This window comes from Erinaceus europaeus, chromosome 6, assembly GCF_950295315.1.
Source record: "Erinaceus europaeus chromosome 6, mEriEur2.1, whole genome shotgun sequence".
Taxonomy (NCBI): domain Eukaryota; kingdom Metazoa; phylum Chordata; class Mammalia; order Eulipotyphla; family Erinaceidae; genus Erinaceus; species Erinaceus europaeus.
In genome coordinates, this window is record NC_080167.1 from 32,590,241 (window position 1) to 32,607,254 (window position 17,014).

At 38.3% G+C, this 17,014-nt stretch overlaps 1 protein-coding gene across 10 annotated transcripts in view; it reads left to right on the forward strand.

The window, feature by feature from the left end:
* TTC13 (tetratricopeptide repeat domain 13) overlaps positions 1–17,014 on the forward strand; it is a 202,629-nt gene that overhangs the window by 128,129 nt on the left and 57,486 nt on the right. For 9 of the 10 annotated variants that reach the window (XM_060192005.1, XM_060192007.1, XM_060192006.1 and 6 more), the window contains 4 exons: positions 1,272–1,428; positions 7,056–7,186; positions 8,514–8,646; positions 9,647–9,739. In XM_060192005.1, coding sequence (XP_060047988.1) covers positions 1,272–1,428; positions 7,056–7,186; positions 8,514–8,646; positions 9,647–9,739 — 514 coding nt within the window. The remainder of the gene's footprint in view (positions 1–1,271; positions 1,429–7,055; positions 7,187–8,513; positions 8,647–9,646; positions 9,740–17,014) is intronic. The other variant, XM_060192009.1, reaches the window with a different exon arrangement.

Consider the following 17,014-nt stretch of genomic DNA (forward strand, 5'->3'; position numbering starts at 1 on the left):
TAGTAATAGGTTAGGGAGTCGGGCCATAGCAGTGGGTTTAGTGCACATGGTGAGAAGCTCAAGGACTGATGTAAGGATCCTGGTTGGAGCCCTTGGCTCCCCAGTAGGGGGGGGGGGTCGCTTCACAGGTTATGAAGCAGGTCTGCAGGTGTCTATATTTCTCTACCCTTCTCTGTATTCCCCTCCTCTCTCCATTTCTCTCTGTCCTAACAACAACGACATCAATAACAACAATAATAACTACAACAACCATAAAAAACAACAAAAGCAACAAAAGGAAAAAAAAAAACTATAGCCTCCAGGAGCAGTGGATTCTTGGTTCAGGCACTGAGCCTCAGCAATAACAATAAGGAAAAAGAAAAGGATGACAGAGGACCTAGTGGGGTTGTATTGTTATGTGGAAAACTGCGAAATGTTATGCATGTACAAACTGTTGTATTTACTGTAGAATGTAAAACATTAATCCTCCAATAAAGAAATTAAAAAAATAGTAATAGGTTCATTATAGAATCAAGAAAGTTATTTCACCAAATACTAAAGATTTCTAATAATTAAATAAAATATCAGTGCTTACGTTTAAATTAATTAAAATCAAATAGAACTTATAACTATGTTTCTCGTTATCATAAATGATGTTTTTAAATACTCAGTATCCTACTGGATTGCACAACTCTTTAATTTACATTATACCTCCCTCCTTTTTCCTGGCTTCATAGTACTTATACTTGGGAAATTTTAGAGGGGGTGCTTCATGTCCTGTTTTCTTTCTGTACTTTCTCTATGGGAATAAGTAGAGGTTGACCACTCCAGTGATGAAATCATATGCATAGCAAGTCCACTTATCAGTTGTCACAGACTCTGACACTGAACTTGGATTCTTAAACGCTCGCAAAGAAGAAGTGTTATCTTGGTATTTTTCATGAAAAGGTCGTTAAAATCTATTCAACATGAGAACTCTGATAGGAATGATATGGTTTTATACCCCTACTGTCTTATAATGTTGTAAATCAGTATTATCACTAATAAATTTTTTTTGAAAATGAAGAAATTAGTCAACATAGACCCAGATTTACTGACTTGAATTTGATCGTTGTTTGGTCATTGGTAGTTGATAGTGATTAACATATATTTATGGAGATTTACTAAATTTGGGGGTCTTATTTAGAATTTTCATAATTAAGTGATAGATTGTTATAAAGTACTAAATGTCAGCTAACAAAAATTTTCTTTAGTAGTGTTTAGGTATATCAGATCTCATTTCTTGTCCACAGAGTATTCTCGGTATCTTCATGCACATCTAGATACTCCCCTTACAGAATATAATATTGATGTAGATCTTCCTGGTAGCTTTAAAGACCACTGGGCTAAAAATCTGCCTTTCCTCATAGAAGAGTATGAAGAGCAGCCAGGGTTGCAACCCCACATAAGGTAAATGCTTTTGTTTTTCTTTCTTTCAAAACTGAGCTATAAGTTCTTCATGATATGTATTGGCCATTGAATAGCTTTCTGTTCATAATTCTGATTATTTTTTTAAATTTTTATATGTCTACAGATATTTTCTTTACTTTGTCAGGTACCTTGAAAGAGATATCTTTCCATCTAGACTGACTTTGATAACTTTAGGCCATCTTCAAACTTTAAATGCACTTATTGACTGATGGTCTGTAATATGCATAATTTTTACTATGTTATTGTTAATACAAATTACTTATATTGAAAGTTTTTTTAAATTTTTTAATATTTATTTATTCCCTTTAGTTGTCGTTTTTTATTGTTGTAGTTATTATTGATGTCATTATTTTTGGATAGGACAGAGAGAAATGGAGAGAGGAGGGGAAGACAGAGAGGGGAGAGAGAAAGATAGACACCTGTAGACCTGCTTCACCACTTGTGAAGCAACTCCCCTACAGGTGGGGAGCCGGGGGCTCGAACCGGGATCCTTATGCCAGTCCTTGCACTTTGCACTACATGCGCTTAACCCACTGTGCTACCACCCAACTACCATATTGAAAGTTTTGAACTATGCTGTTGGAGAATTATGCAAGAGACTATGCTGAAAAAAAGCAATTAGGTCTAGGATTGATAAAATAGCTCACTTGGATAGCATGCTGCTTTGCTATGTGTGTAACCCAGCATAAAGCCTGACCACCACTTCATTGAAGGTAACTTCAGTGCTATTGTCTTTCAGTTTCTCTCTGCTTCTGGTTCAATGTCTAAAAACAAGTAGACCTAGAATAGACAATAATCCTGGGCATCTAACAGTGCCTTAACCGTTAAGAGAAGTCATTAACGTTCAGCCTTCGATGGAGTTATACCCCTTTTATCTTACAATCTTTAATAAAAGATTTAAAAAGAAGAAATGTACAAAATTCAATCTGGTATAAGTAAGCATGGGGCCAGGTGGTGGTGTACCTGGTTGAGTGCACACATCACAGTTCAAGCCCCCAGTCCCCACCTGCAGGGGGAAAGCTTCACGAGTGGTGAAGCAGGGCTGCAGGTGTCTCTCTGTCTCTCTCCCTCTCTGTCTCCCCCACCCCTCTCAATTTCTCTCTGTCACTATCTAGTAAACAAATAAAAAGGAAAAAATTAAGTAAGCATATTTAAAAGGAAGAGCCTTGTGGAGTAAATGCATCTAATGGCTTCTTCAATGGAGTACTTGAAACATAGGCAGAAGGGGTTTGCAGACTTAGACTGTCAGGGACTTTAGAGAGTGGGATTGTATAATAAAAACTCCAAAATAGCCCCAACAGATTGAAGAAATTTTAAAAAATTAAAAATTATTTGAAGAAATTAAAAAATAAAACATGAGTAAACAATAGATGGTAAAAAAAATGACTAGGGGCCAGGTTTACCAGGTAGGGTGTGCTCATTATCCTGTGCGAAGACCCAAGTTCAAGCTCCCATCCCCACTTGTGTGGGAGACACTTAAATGCTCAATCAGTGCTGCAAGTTATCTCTCCTTTTGTCTTTCTCTTCCTCCTCCCCCCCTTCCTTACCGTCTATCAAAAATAAAAAGGTGGGGGGTGTGATGGACTTCAGGAAAAGTAGAGTTGTGTGGGCATTGAAACCCAACAATGTTCCTAGTGGCAAAATAAAATAAACAAATCGTGCTGGGGCTCACGTGGAGTGACTCCTTGGTAAGCTTACCAAGGCCCAGTCACCAGCTCAAGAGACTGTGTGATAAAGAAAGAGACTCGGGGAGAATTCTGATATGAATGCTCGATTTATTCAGGGGTGGGCTTGGGTATATATAGAGAAAGTTAAACAAAGAACATTTTTCAAATATTTCAGAAATTACAGGTTTCTTAAAGGTCAGCTTGCCCCTATGGTAGGGGGCTGGTACAACAAGAATTGATGCAATACATAAAGGTCAAGATAATTATTCTCCATGATGCAAACAGGTTAATTATCTAAAGGCATTTGAGAGAAGCATAGGGGTTAAACCATTAGGGTGAGATAGAGAGAAGATAAACAAGGCTTGATGTAAATCATAGATATCAAAGGAAATAAGGAAATAGTGTTTTGAGGCTTCACTGTCTGATGTTGGAGTGTAAGATGGAGTGTGTTTCTCCTTTGTGAATGAACCTTAAAGCAAGCAGCCATGTGGCCTGCCAGCAGGGAGAAACTAAGTGCAAGAGGTATGCAGGTTTTCTGTGAGCCTGGAAGGCTAACAAGGCAAGCTTAGTCTTGGAGACTTTTTCCCTCTTGGCTCATCTCTATGAGGAGAGAGGCTAACAAGTGGGGTGTCTTTCCAGACCTCCATCCAAGGATGGGAGAGCTCCGCTAAGCTCTACCAAGCTTTCACATAGTCCCACAAAATAGTAGACAGCTAGAAAGATGGAAAACACCTGAAAGTTTTAGGGATAAAAATAATATTAATTAAAATGAAGAGTTCTATATATATATACTAAATAGCAGACTAGATGTGGATGAGAGAACACTGTAGAAATGAGAGACAGAGCATTAGGAACTGTTCAGAGTGGAGCGTGGAGAATCAAGGAATAGAAAACATGAAAAAGATATAGAAGATGTATGAGGATTTTGCATATGTATAATTAAAATATCACTAGGAAATAATGGAGGAGAGGTAATTTTTAAAGATACTGTTACTAAGAATTTTCGAGAAATAAGAAAACACATAAATATACATTTTTTTAAAGCAGAACAAATGAAAAAATATCTATATTTAGACACATTGTTGGTAACACCTAAGATGAGGAAGAAAATCTTAAAAACAGAAATTCTGTATTACCTATTTAGGGTAAATAATTGGGTTGAATATATACTTACCAACAATGGCAACTAGAAGATAATGGAATAATAACTTCAGTATGATAAAAGAAAACATCTTTTTTTTTTTTTTTTTTAAAAAAAAGACTTTTATTTTTAATGAGAGAGGGAGAAAGAGATAGAGAGAAAGACCAAAACACTGCTCAGCTCTGGCTTATGGTGGGGCAGGGGATTGAACCTGGGTGTGCAGAGCCTCAGGCCTGAAAGTCTTGGTTGTCTCCCCAGCCAATAAAACATCTTTCAACTTGGAATTATGCACTCAACAAAATTTTCTTTAAAGCATAAAATCCATATAAACATATACTCACTAGTATTGATTATGACACTGTGTAGAGATAATTAACATATATTTTATGTCTTTGGTTTTTCAAAACCATATAAAACAAAAGTTTAAATTAGATTAAAAAATGGAATAGTAATATGAAAATGATATTTTTGTATAAAGTCAAAATTAATAAATTTAAAGAGATTATAAAGTAAAACATTTCAGGGGGTCGGGCAGTGGCGCAGTGGGTTAAGCACATGTGGCACAAAATGCAAGGACCAGTGTAAGGATCCCAATTAGAGCCCCTGGCTCCCCACCTGCAGGGGAGTCGCTTCACAGGCAGTGAAGCAGGTCTGCAGGTGTTTATCTTTCTCTTCCCCTCTGTCTTCCCCTCCTCTCTCCATTTCTCTCTGTCCTATCCAACAATGAACAACATCAACAATGGCAATAATAATAACCACAACGAGGCTACAACAACAAGGGCAACAAAGGGGGAAAAATGGCCTCCAGGAGCGGTGGGTTCATGGTGCAGGCACTGAGCCCAGCAATAACCCTGGAGGAAAATAAATAAATAAAGTAAAACATTTCAGTAACTTAAATTATTACTGAATAATAATGCACTACTGAAAAAAGAGAAATATTTAGGGGCCTGACAGTGGTTGCACCTGATAGAGCATACACATTGCCATGTGCAGTGAGCCAGATTCAAGGCTCTAGTCCCCACTTGCATGAAGTTAAGCTTCACAGGCAGTGCTGCAGGTATTTCTCTTTTTCTCACTCTTCTCTGTTTTTTTCTGTTTCTATCAAAATCAAAGAAAGAGGAAAAAAGAGAAAGATATTCTTTGTTTTTTTTTTTTTTTTTTCCCTCCAGGGTTATTGCTGGGCTCGGTGCCTGCACCATGAATCCACTGCTCCTGGAGGCCATTTTTCCCCCTTTTTGTTGCCCTAGTTGTTGCAGCCTCGTTGCGGTTATTATTGCCATTGTTGACGTTGCTTTGTTGTTGGGTAGGACAGAGAGAAATGGAGAGAGGAGGGGAAGACAGAGAGTGAGGGGAGAGAAAGATAGACACCTGCAGACCTGTTTCACCGCCCGTGAAGCGACGCCCCTGCTGGTGGGGAGCCGGGGGCTCGAACCGGGATCCTTACGCCGGTCCCTGCGCTTTGCGCCACGTGCGCTTAACCCACTGCGCCACCGCCCGACTCCCATTCTTTGTTTTTTTAATTTATTGGATAGAGATAGAGAGAAGCCTAAGGAAAGGGGGAGATAGGGACACCTGAAGCATTGTTTCACTGCTCATGAAGCCTTCTGCCTACTGGTGGGGACTAGGAGCTTGAACTTGGGTCCTTGTAGGTTGTAATATTGTTCAACTGAATGTACCATGGCTCAGCCCTGAGAAAGATTATTAATAAATTTAGTGTAGCCTAAGTGGATAATCTTTATGAAGTCTGGGAGGCACCAATGAGAAGTGCAGAGGCAGATATTTGTTCTGGTGGGGAGCCATCTCAGCTTAGCTCCCCTCTTCTCAGTCCCTTCAGCATAGCTCACTTAGGTACTACTGAGCTCAGCTTGTCTCCCTTCCTCAGGGCAGTTCTCAGGGGCTAGCTCTTGCTCACATTTGCAGCTCTCCAGGCAGCCTCTTAGGCCTCAGCTGCAGGGGCTTCTCATCAGAGTAGCAGCTCTCTGGGTCAGCAGCTCTAGTCAGTTCCCTGGGGCAGCAGTAGCAGTTGCTGCCTACATCAGTGTCCCTTTATCTCAGTTGCAGCAGCACCCCTCTCACCCAAACCTCTACCCATTTCCTCATGTGTTCCTCCCCAGTTCTCTAAGGGCTTCTCTCTGTCCCGTTATATATACAAGAGGAGAACAAAAGTAGCCTCTTGCCAAAAGGCTAACTACTGACATGCAGAGTGCCAGGCATGGCCCCAGGGCCACAAGGACATGTTTACTGGTTATCTACCCAGGCACCTGGTTTCCCAGGCAAGTAAGCCTGATAGTCTGACTCAGGAAGGCCTTGAGTCCATTTTCCTCACAACTTATAGTATAGTATAGTATATTAATTATATTATACTATACTATGCTATATTATATTGCATTATATTATATTATATCATATATGTTGTAGTAGGCTAGGACATCTAGCTTTATATAAGTTTCCTCTATGACATTCCCACAGCAATTAAAGTGCTAGAGACCACATTTCTCAGAATATGTCCCTGTTGTTACACCACAGATGACTGACTACTCAGGAGAAATTTACAAACCAATAAATTTACAAAACCAGTAAAAAATTTACAAACCTTCTGAATTGCAAAGTTAAGAGCAGTCATTGCTAATCAGTGTTAATAACAAGCATTTGGTAGTAATTATGGTTGGCAAAGAGCAATGAAGTAAAGAATCAGTGGTTATACTGTTCTTCATTAGTTTGCCAGTGGAAGAGCTGATTGTTTTTTGGGTGCAATTGGATTAGTAGATGTTTTGTGATGTGTATAATGTTTCTTTCAGAGATGTGTTGCATCAGAATTTTGAGAGTTATAAACCTGAGATACAAGAGCTGATCTGTGTAGCTGATCGTTTGGGATCACTAATGCAGTATGAAACTCCTGGTTTTCTGCCAAACAAGAGAATACACAGAGGTATTTTGAAAATGAGAATATTTTTTACATATGATCAAAGAGTGTTAACTCATATGCTTTAAAAACACTGTTGTTTATTGGCACACTTGGTTGAGTGTTACCATGCACAGGGACCAGGTTCCAGCCCCTGCTCCCCATCTGCAGGTGGGACATTTTATGAGCAATGAAATAGGACTGCAGGTGTCTATCTTTCTCACTTCCTCTCCCTCCCCACACCCTCTCAATTTCTCTATCCTATCAAATAAAAAACTAGAAAGGAAAGAGAGAGGGATGGCCACTGGGAGCAGTAGATTTGTAGTGTTAACATAGAACCCCAGCAATAACCCTGGTGGCAATTAAATAAATAAATAAATTCTGTCTGTTGTGTTTACTCAAAATATTCATGTAATTAAAACAGAAATCTGTAGATTCATTCATACTAAGTTGGAAAATAATTAGACTTCTGTGCTGTTGCTTCAGAACATAGGTCTTAAGTCATACTGTAAATGAGATAGCTGATTCATAGTCTATTTTGTTACTGTAGGAATGAGAGAATTTGAACCTCTAGTTGCTTCTGTAGGAGACAGAGTTTGGGAGTGTCTTTATTCTTCTCTAATAAATTTTAGTTTAGTAAGACCATCATGATTATAAATGTCATTTTTTAAAATTACTAATATTTGTGATTCATGGTTGGGGGACTGTTTTCAGCAATGGGCTATTTGGATATTTATAACATAATTTGTGGGCCATAAAACTTATCAACTTAAAAATTAGTGTTTGTGATTTAGGTAGTGGCACACCCAGTTGAGCACACGTATTTGCCATTCCACAAGTCTTGAACCTGGTTCAAGTCTCCATTCCCCATCTGAGGGAGGTGGGGGGAACTTCATAAGTGGTAAAGCAGTGCTACAAATGTTTTTCTCTCCCTCTCTACCTCCCCTTCCCATCTCAAATTTCTCTCTGCTTTGTCAAATAAAAATTAAAAAATAAATAAATAAGAAAGGAAAAAATGGCCAAATGGCCACCAGGAGCAGTGGATTCATAGTGCAGATATTGAGTCCCAGCTTAACCCTGGTGGCCAAAAAAAAAAAAAAAGAAAAGAAAAGAAAAAAGAAAGAAAGTAATACTGCAATGGAAAAAGCTCCTAGATTTATTGAATTTTGAGTCCCTATCTGTGGTTGCTTTGGCAGCGCCAGATCAGATGATTATATAGCACATGGGCCAGATGCACCTCATCCTCACTTTATATGATTTTAAAATTATCACTGATTCTCTGTAAAGTAGATAAAAATCAGTCTCTTTAAGGTATACTTATAGATTTTGTTTCCTCAATATTTCTTTCATTCAGCTATGGGGTTAGCTGCATTAGAAGTCATGCAAGCTGTACAGCGTACATGGACCAACTCAAAGGTTCGAATGAATGGTAAAACACGACTGATGCAGTGGAGAGACATGTTTGACATCGCAGTAAAGTGGAGGCGGTAATTAACATTAAATAAATTAATTAAAAGTAAATAAGTTAGAAATTTTGTTGTAAAATAATGTAAGTCTCTTTAGTTATAAGTTCGGAATTCAATTTTATTTATTAACAAAAGGTTTTATAAATTACTTTTCCTCTCTAAAATATGTGAAAATTACATAATTTTTGTTTGTTTTTTAGTATTTATTTATTTTATTAAAAGTGAGAAAGCAGATCACTGATCAGCTCTAGCTTATGATGGTGCTGAGGATTGCACCTGAAACCTCAGAGTCTCAAGCATGAAATAAAATCATTATTTTTAAAAATTTACTTAATGAATATTGATGAAATAGGAATTGATTGTTACCATGTTTCCAAAAACATTTTTATGTTTTACAAAAAACAATCCCTATAAAAGAGAATATCATTAATTTGGGTGCCTTTGAATGAACTTTAGTGTATAGACAGGCCCTTTGTACTTGGAGTAAGTGCCTGGTTAACCAGCTATAGTTTACAGAAAGAACCATTGATGTACATTTTCTTGAGAAAAATAGTACAAACAGATAGCTCACTGAATAGAGTCTGTGTCTCACCATTTCACAGCCCAGGTTTTATCCCAGGCATCACAGGGGACGAGGCATAGTTATATAGCACAGAGGAATCCTGGTGCTATATAGTCTCTCCATCTCTTTCTGTGTGTCTCTTTTTCTGCCTTCTTAGCTGAATGAAAAAGTGGCCTAGGATTGGTGAAGTTGTGTATGTGTATGTGTGATGCCCTGGTTCCTCAAGAAAGAAGGAAGGGATGGAGGGAAGGAGGAAAGTAACCTTTATTAACTTCATAGTTAGTCTTACTGGAACATCAGTTTGGAATATATAGGCTGTTGTTTCATATTTTTAGATATAATGAATTGAACAGTTGCTTTATCTCCACTTTTGTGAAGTTGGTAGTGTTTTATTTTTAGTGCTTTTAAACATACCAATATATTTTATAGTTTTTCATCTTAACAAGCTCTGTTTCATAGGATTGCTGACCCAGACCAGCCAGTGCTATGGTTAGATCAGATGCCAGCACGAAGTCTTAGCAGAGGTTTCAACAACCACATCAATCTAATCAGGTACAAACCTTCTGTGCCTTTTTCCCATTTTCATAGGAACATAGAAATCACAAACTGTCATTGCTACTTTTCTAACTGACTTATTTTCTCAAAGAAATACATTGGTTATCTCCCTTTTATGGGTTTCCCTCTGGATTCATTTCAGCTAGTTCCATTACAGGAAGAAATGCAGTACATGCTCTGCTTTATTTCTAGGCTTCTTTCTCAGTGTAGACCTCAGCTGAAGGATAGACTCTCAGATGTTTGCCTAAGATATCAGTATTATTATTGTTGTTATTGATTCAAGACCATAGGATAAGAGGGGTACAATTCCACAAATTCCCACCACCAGAGTTCCAGATCTCATTCCTTCCATTAGAAGCTTTCCTATTCTTTATCCCTCTGGAAGCATGGACCCAGGATCATTATGGGGTGAAAAGGTAGAAGATCTAGTTCTGTAATTGCTTCTCCACTGGACATGGGCACTAGCAGTTTAATCCATACTCCCAACCTCCCCACAACCTCTCCAGCATTTGTTGCTGCTGTAATTTTTGATGTATGACATTTTCATAGGTGTGAGATGGTATCTCATTGTTGTCTTTATTTGCATTTCTCTGACAATCAGTGACCTGGAGTAATTTTTCATATCTGTCATTTTTATGTTTCTTCTGTAGTGAATATTCTGTTCATATCCTCTCCCCACTTTTGGACTGGGTCATTTGTTTTTTTGATGCTGAGTTTGGTGAGTTCTTTATATATTTTGGTTATTAGCCTCTTGTCTGATGTATGACATGTAAAGATCTTATCCCATTGTGTGAAGGGTCTCTTTGGGTGATGGTTTCTTTTGCTGTGAAGAAGCTTTTCAATTTGATGTAGTCCCATTGATTTGTTTTTGACTTAGTCTTTCTTGCAATTGGGTTTGTAGCATCAAAGATTCCCTTGAGGTTTAGATGGGAGAGTGTTCCACCAGTGTTTTTCTCCAAGTATTTGATCATTTTTGGTCTAATATCCAGATCCGTGATACATTTGGAGTTGACTTCTGTTACTGGTGAGTTAAAGTGGTTAAGTTTCATTCTTCTGCATGTTTCAACCCTGTTTTCTCAGCACCATTTATTGAAGAGACCCCCCTCACTCCATTTAATAGTTTGGGCCCTCTTCTCAAAAAATTAGGTGTCCATATATTTTAGGTATATTCTAAGGGCTCCATGACTTTTCTAATTTTTGCCTGAGCCTGACAGCTAACTTGTATATGGGGTAAAGGTATTGTCTGGGAAGATGGTGTAAGAGTTGGAGATAGGACTAGAAAGCTGGATTGGGGAAGAGAGTAGCTCCCAATATGGGAAAAGCATATAAGTGCCATTAATTATAGGCCCCATTGTTCTGATCTGGGGCTTATGTTCAGCACAGAGCCTATGTATCCTCTGCATCCCTGTAGATCTGAGCTCTCATTCCAAGACTACAGCTAGGAATATTCTTGGCTGCACCCAATTCAGGACCAGTCTTCCAATCGAGTGGCAGAATATGTTGACTTAACCTCCCTTTGGAGAGTGGGGCAGACCCTGCCAATGTTCACCTACATTTAGGGCAAGATCCTGTAGAGGCTCACAAAAGTGTCCACTATGTTGCTCCTGATGGAGATGATCAATGATAGTGAAGAGAGGAATTTGTTAGAGGTCTAGGCGCATCATATTTTTGTGAGAATCCAAGGATTCTCTGACTAGGGCCCCAGATGATGGGGTGACCTGGTAGTGACCACAAGAGCCATCATTAAAGTGTGCCAGTCTCTTGCCCTTATCCAGCTTTTGTAGTCCTTACTTTATCTGACAAGGTTAGCCTTAGAGTGATAGAGGGAAGTGAAATGGGAAGTCCGGAGGTTATCTATCTAGGTCTAAGTAGAAAATATTTGAATAAGTACTTTATGGTGTCTTTTTTGGGTCTCTCTACAGGCTGCACTTACTGAGTCACTGCAAACTGTTGTGCAATTTTATTTTTAAGTATATATTTTCCTCTAACATATGTATACATGTGCACATTGACTCTATCTCATGGGCCCTGGTCTATGATACCAGTCTTAAAAGAGTCAAAAAGCATCATAGAAAGCAATTACATGGAGAGCATTGCATTTATCATAGTCTACTGATAATCCCTGAAATTTCTTATGTTGGGGGAAGGCTCTTTCTCTTTAGGGACAAAGGTTTTAGACTAGTAGTTCTTATCAGTAAGCTGTCAGGTTAACAGAGTTTTTTTGTTGTTGTTTGTTTTGTGATTAGAATCTAAAGACTGATTTTCATTTGACTTTATTTCTTTTATCTTATAGTTAAATGGTATCCAGTGTTGTCCTCCTGGTTTATTTTATTCAATACATGCCCCCGCCTTTTCCTTTCTTCCTTTCTTTCTTTCTTTCATTTTTTTCTTTTTCTTTTAAGGAGTTGAAGCAAGGCATTTATTCTTTTGCAAAAGGGTGTACACCAACAGTGGCCATGAGGCAGCAGCATACCCCCCTCAACCTTTTCCCATCTCTTATACCTGAGGCAGAACTGTCTTCTCCACCCCTGGGCTGGGCTTCAGAGATCACAATCTCTCTGTTGCCTAAATAAGGAAAGGAAGAAGAGAATTTAAGGGTCTCTGCTGAAGGATTAGCAAGTACTGCAAGGAGCTGACCTAAAGAATACAAAACTACTGGCCACAGGTGGTCATAGATAACAATTTATAAAATATTTTTTTAACCAAAACACTTTTCAGCTTTGGCTTGTGGTGGTATGGGAGAATTGAACCTGAGACTTTGGAGCCTCAGGATAAAAAGTATTTTTGTACTAAAAGGTTGTTCTATTCATTGTTCTTTTAAAGAGAAGACCTAATCATCTCTCACAATCCTCCTTTTTTATTTACTCTTCTCTTCAAACTAATTAGCATTTGTTATCTAAGAATATTTGTCCTCAGGTCCTTAGTAATAGTGTCATTAGATGTGGTATTGTTAAGAATAAAAGTACAGCACTGTCTTTTAAACATTACACCACTTTTATTTAATACTACCTTGTTTCTCTATGTCATGTAGCTAGTAGTGTTTGATTTGACACTTTTGTCACTATCTCTAGTATAATTTATAATTTTATTATAATAAATGTAATTTATTTAATCTACATTTTCTCTTTGGTGGATCACTAGAATAACAAGAACTCTATCTATCATGATTTTTTTTGGTTTATTTTTTATTTAAGAAAGGATAAATTAACAAAACCATAGGGTAGTAGGGGTACAACTCCACACAATTCCCACCACCCAATCTCCATATTCCATCCCCTCCCCTGATAGCTTTCCCATTCTCTATCCCTCTGGGAGCATGGACCCAGGGTCGTTGTGGGTTGCAGAAGGCAGAAGGTCTGGCTTCTGTAATTGCTTCCCCGCTGAACATGGACGTTGACTGGTCCATACTCCCAGTCTGCCTCTCTCTTTCCCTAGTAGGGTGGGTCTCTGGGGAAGTGGAGTTCCAGGACACATTGATGGAGTCCTCATATGATTTTTTTTTGCCTTAAACTCACTAGTAACTTCTCTAGGTATTTTACATTGCCAAGGTAGATATACAGGCCAAGGGAATCATGTTTAGTGTTCTCTCTTTCCTGATGGCTATGACTATCTGTCGTAGTGACTGAAATGTTGGGGTAAATGGTGTGGCCAATTGGACCAAAGCACAGGTACCTGTCTATTTGGGAGGCAATAGTACCAGGAGACCCCTGTCTCTGTAGTAACATCAGACATCAGCTCAAGGCACATGGAAGTTAGAGATGCTGCTTGTAATGTCAAAGGTATTTTCCAACTGGTCAGTAAACTCATCACCTTGAGATAATCTCTCCTCTCCTAGAGAGGCAGGAGTGGTTAACAGTCTTCATGATGGGTAGACTGAGTTCTAGTGGAGATAGCTGGGCTAGAGACTCCTCTTTTCTTAACAAGTGCACAGTCAGCTGGTTTTTGTAGTATCCTTTGTTCCAATTCAACAGGCCTTTTCCCCCGCAGCCAAATTCTTTGTCTTGGGTCCCTTGAAGGAGCCAGGGAGGAAGGGTCTGTCCTACTCCAGGTCAGCCTAAACTGGGGCAAAGCATGCCTCCTCTAGCCAGGACTTACCCAACTCATTCCTGACCTCAAGGTCATCCTGGACAAGCTCCCAAATTGTTGTAAATGATGTCCAATTAAAATTACTTATCAAGGCAAAAAATAAGGAGTTGAAGCAAAGAAAAAGAGCGTGCCTCCGACAATGGCCACCAGGCAGCAGCACTACCTCTCCTTTTTCACCCTTGCAAAGGGCAAAGGTATTTCATCTTTTCTCATAGCTAACTAGTATTCCACTGTATATATACCCACTCATATGCCGCTGAGCATAGACTGGTTCTATATCTTGGCTATTGTAAATGGTTCTGAAATGAGCATAGTGTGCATGTATATTTTTATGTTAGTGTATTTGTATTAGTTCTTAAAATTATATTGGTTATTTAATAATGGTTTGCAACATGATAAGATTATAGGATATAGTTTTCCAACATACCTGCCACCAAAATTCTGTTCTCTCACCCTCCCAACAATAACCATATAGTCCTCACAGAGTTTTAGAGACAGTTTGACTACTTCTTCTGTTTTGTTTTGTTTGCTGGTTTGCTTTCACAAGTTTCTGTGTTTCTGATTCTCTAGATTACACATATGAGTGAAACCATGCTACAGTTGTCTTTCAACTCTTACTTGAGTAGGCACAACCACCTGTAGTTCCATCCATTTTGTCCAGGAAGACATAGTCGTCTCTTTTTAATATTACAAATTAGTAATAATATGGAGTATATATTCTACAAAGTCTACAAAGTGGACATTTAAGTTGCTTCCACTTCTTGGCTATTGCAAATAGTGCATCTATGAGCATAGGGATCTATATATCCCTTTGAAGACACACACATTTGACAAACTGCATACTGTCATCACACATCTATAAAAATATCATACTGTTCAAGAAAATAAAAAAAATTAATAAGTGAATAAATGAGCTGAACAGTTTTTTAAAGAAATGACATGAAGGAATGATGCATTTCACTCATCATTAGAGAAAATGCAAATTAAAACTACACTGAGATTCTGCCTTACACCTATGGGAACAGCCTTCATCAACATCTCACAGTTAAATGAGATCATCCAGTATTATCCTTCTCCTGGCTCCTTTGTTTATTCTTGTGGAGTTTTCATTCTGTGTATAGAAGCTTTTTAGTTTGATGCCACACTGGTAAAACCTTGTGTTCAGTGTCCTGATGCCCCTGAGGTCATGTGTTAAGAGACCAGAGATTCCCTGCTTTCCAGCTGCCAGCGCTGTGCTCCTCTGTATTGCTTCCCAGATGGCTCCTGCTGCCAATATGTTGGGCTTATTCTATACTGAGAATTTCTCTTCCTTTTACTACTGTCCATTGGACACATGTTCCTACACTCATCTGTGACTAAAGTCTCAGCTATGGTTTGATGAGATGTGGGGTTGTCTTACATTGACTTCTCTAGTTATTTCAGTGACTATGGAACTGCAGAAGCCTCTGTTTCTGTCCTCTATGAAACTGGGTTGTTTCCATATTATAGAAATAAAGAGAGGTATGTATGTATGTTTTTGTATTGGTATATTTATATTTTTCACAGAGATACCAAGGAGTGGAGTTACTGAATCATATGGCAGTTCTATTTGTAATTTTTTGACAGACTTCTATATTGTTTTCCATAGGACTGAGATAGTTTACATTTATAAATAATGTGTTGTTGTTGAGTTCCTGCTAACTTTAATTGAAATTCACTGTCATCCTATTATTTTGTATGATGGTGATGTAAAAATGTAGTCTCTGACATTAAAAATCCTATAGTGAAGAAGATTAGTTAATTTTTTTTTAGTTAATTTTTAATTTAATTTTTTTTTAATTTTTAAATTTTAAAAAATTTTTTATGTGTTAAGAGTAATGTGGTGATATTATAGAATGTCAGAGATACAAAAGAAGGTGTTACTCAGTGCAGTCTTCAGATGATACATGTGCCACGTAGGGAGATGAAAAACAGAGATAGGTGAATGAGGTGTGAACCCACAAACAAGATAGGCCTGATCAGGAATTTAGGACTTTCAGTACAGTTGATGCTTAGTTTTCAAATAGGACAGTATCAGGAATCTTGGCTAGACAGAGTCCAGAATATAAATCAACTTAAATTTATGCTAAGGCTTTTTAACTTTTTTGAAGGTAATGTTGTACTTTACAGGCATTGTAAGCACTGAAGGGAATAAATTTATACATGTGGATAATCAGTTTGACAGTAGGTGAAAGAATTAAGTTTGATGATCAGTCGTTTTGGAAGCAATGAGCATATTTAGGAAATTGAATAATTCAGATAAATAAGTATTAATATATGAAAAACTTTGTGGGAGTGAATTGGAAAGGAAGAGATAGATATTAAGAAAGGATAATAAGGAGCACTGATGGTCAGTTAGAAATGGGGCAGAGTGTGGAGTTTCAGGAAGGCTGGTCAGTTGCCAACTCAAGTGCATAACTATCCTAGTGAACCAAGTAACAAGACAAAAAAAAGATATTTAAAGAAAATAATATAGGGGAGTTGGTAGCACAGAGGGTTAAGCGCACATGGCACAAAGTGCAAGGACCGGCATAAGGATCCCAGTTTGATCCCCCTGCTCTCCACTTGCAGGGGAGTTGCTTCACAGACGGTGAAGCAGGTCTGCAGGTATCTGTCTTTCTCTTCCTATCTTCCCCTCCCCTCTCCATTTCTCTCTGTCCTATCCAACAATGATGACATCAGTAATAACAATAATAAAACAAGGGCAACAAAAGGGAATAAATAAATTAATTAATTTAAAAAAAGAAAATAATATGGGAGCTGGTCGGTGGTGCAGTGGGTTAAGTGCAGGCGGCACAAAGTGCAAGGACCTGCGTAAGGATCTGGTTCAAACCCCTGGCTCTCACAGGTGGTGAAGCAGGTCTGCAGGTGTCTATCTTTCTCTCCCACTCTCTGTCTTTCCCTCCTCTCTCGATTTCTCTCTGTCCTACCCAACAACAATAACAGCAGTAACAACAAGAACAGCAACGATGGTGATAAACAACAAGGGCAACAAAGGGGAGGAATTAAATAAATAAAAAGAAAAAAAATATTTAGAAAGGGTGGAGTAGATAGAAATTGCAAGTCAATTAGACTGCAAGAACTATTAGCAGTTACTACTATAGTAAGAAGCAAAAGAGAATGGCATAGTGCCGAAATGTGAAGGGATCCATAATATAAAGTTGACAT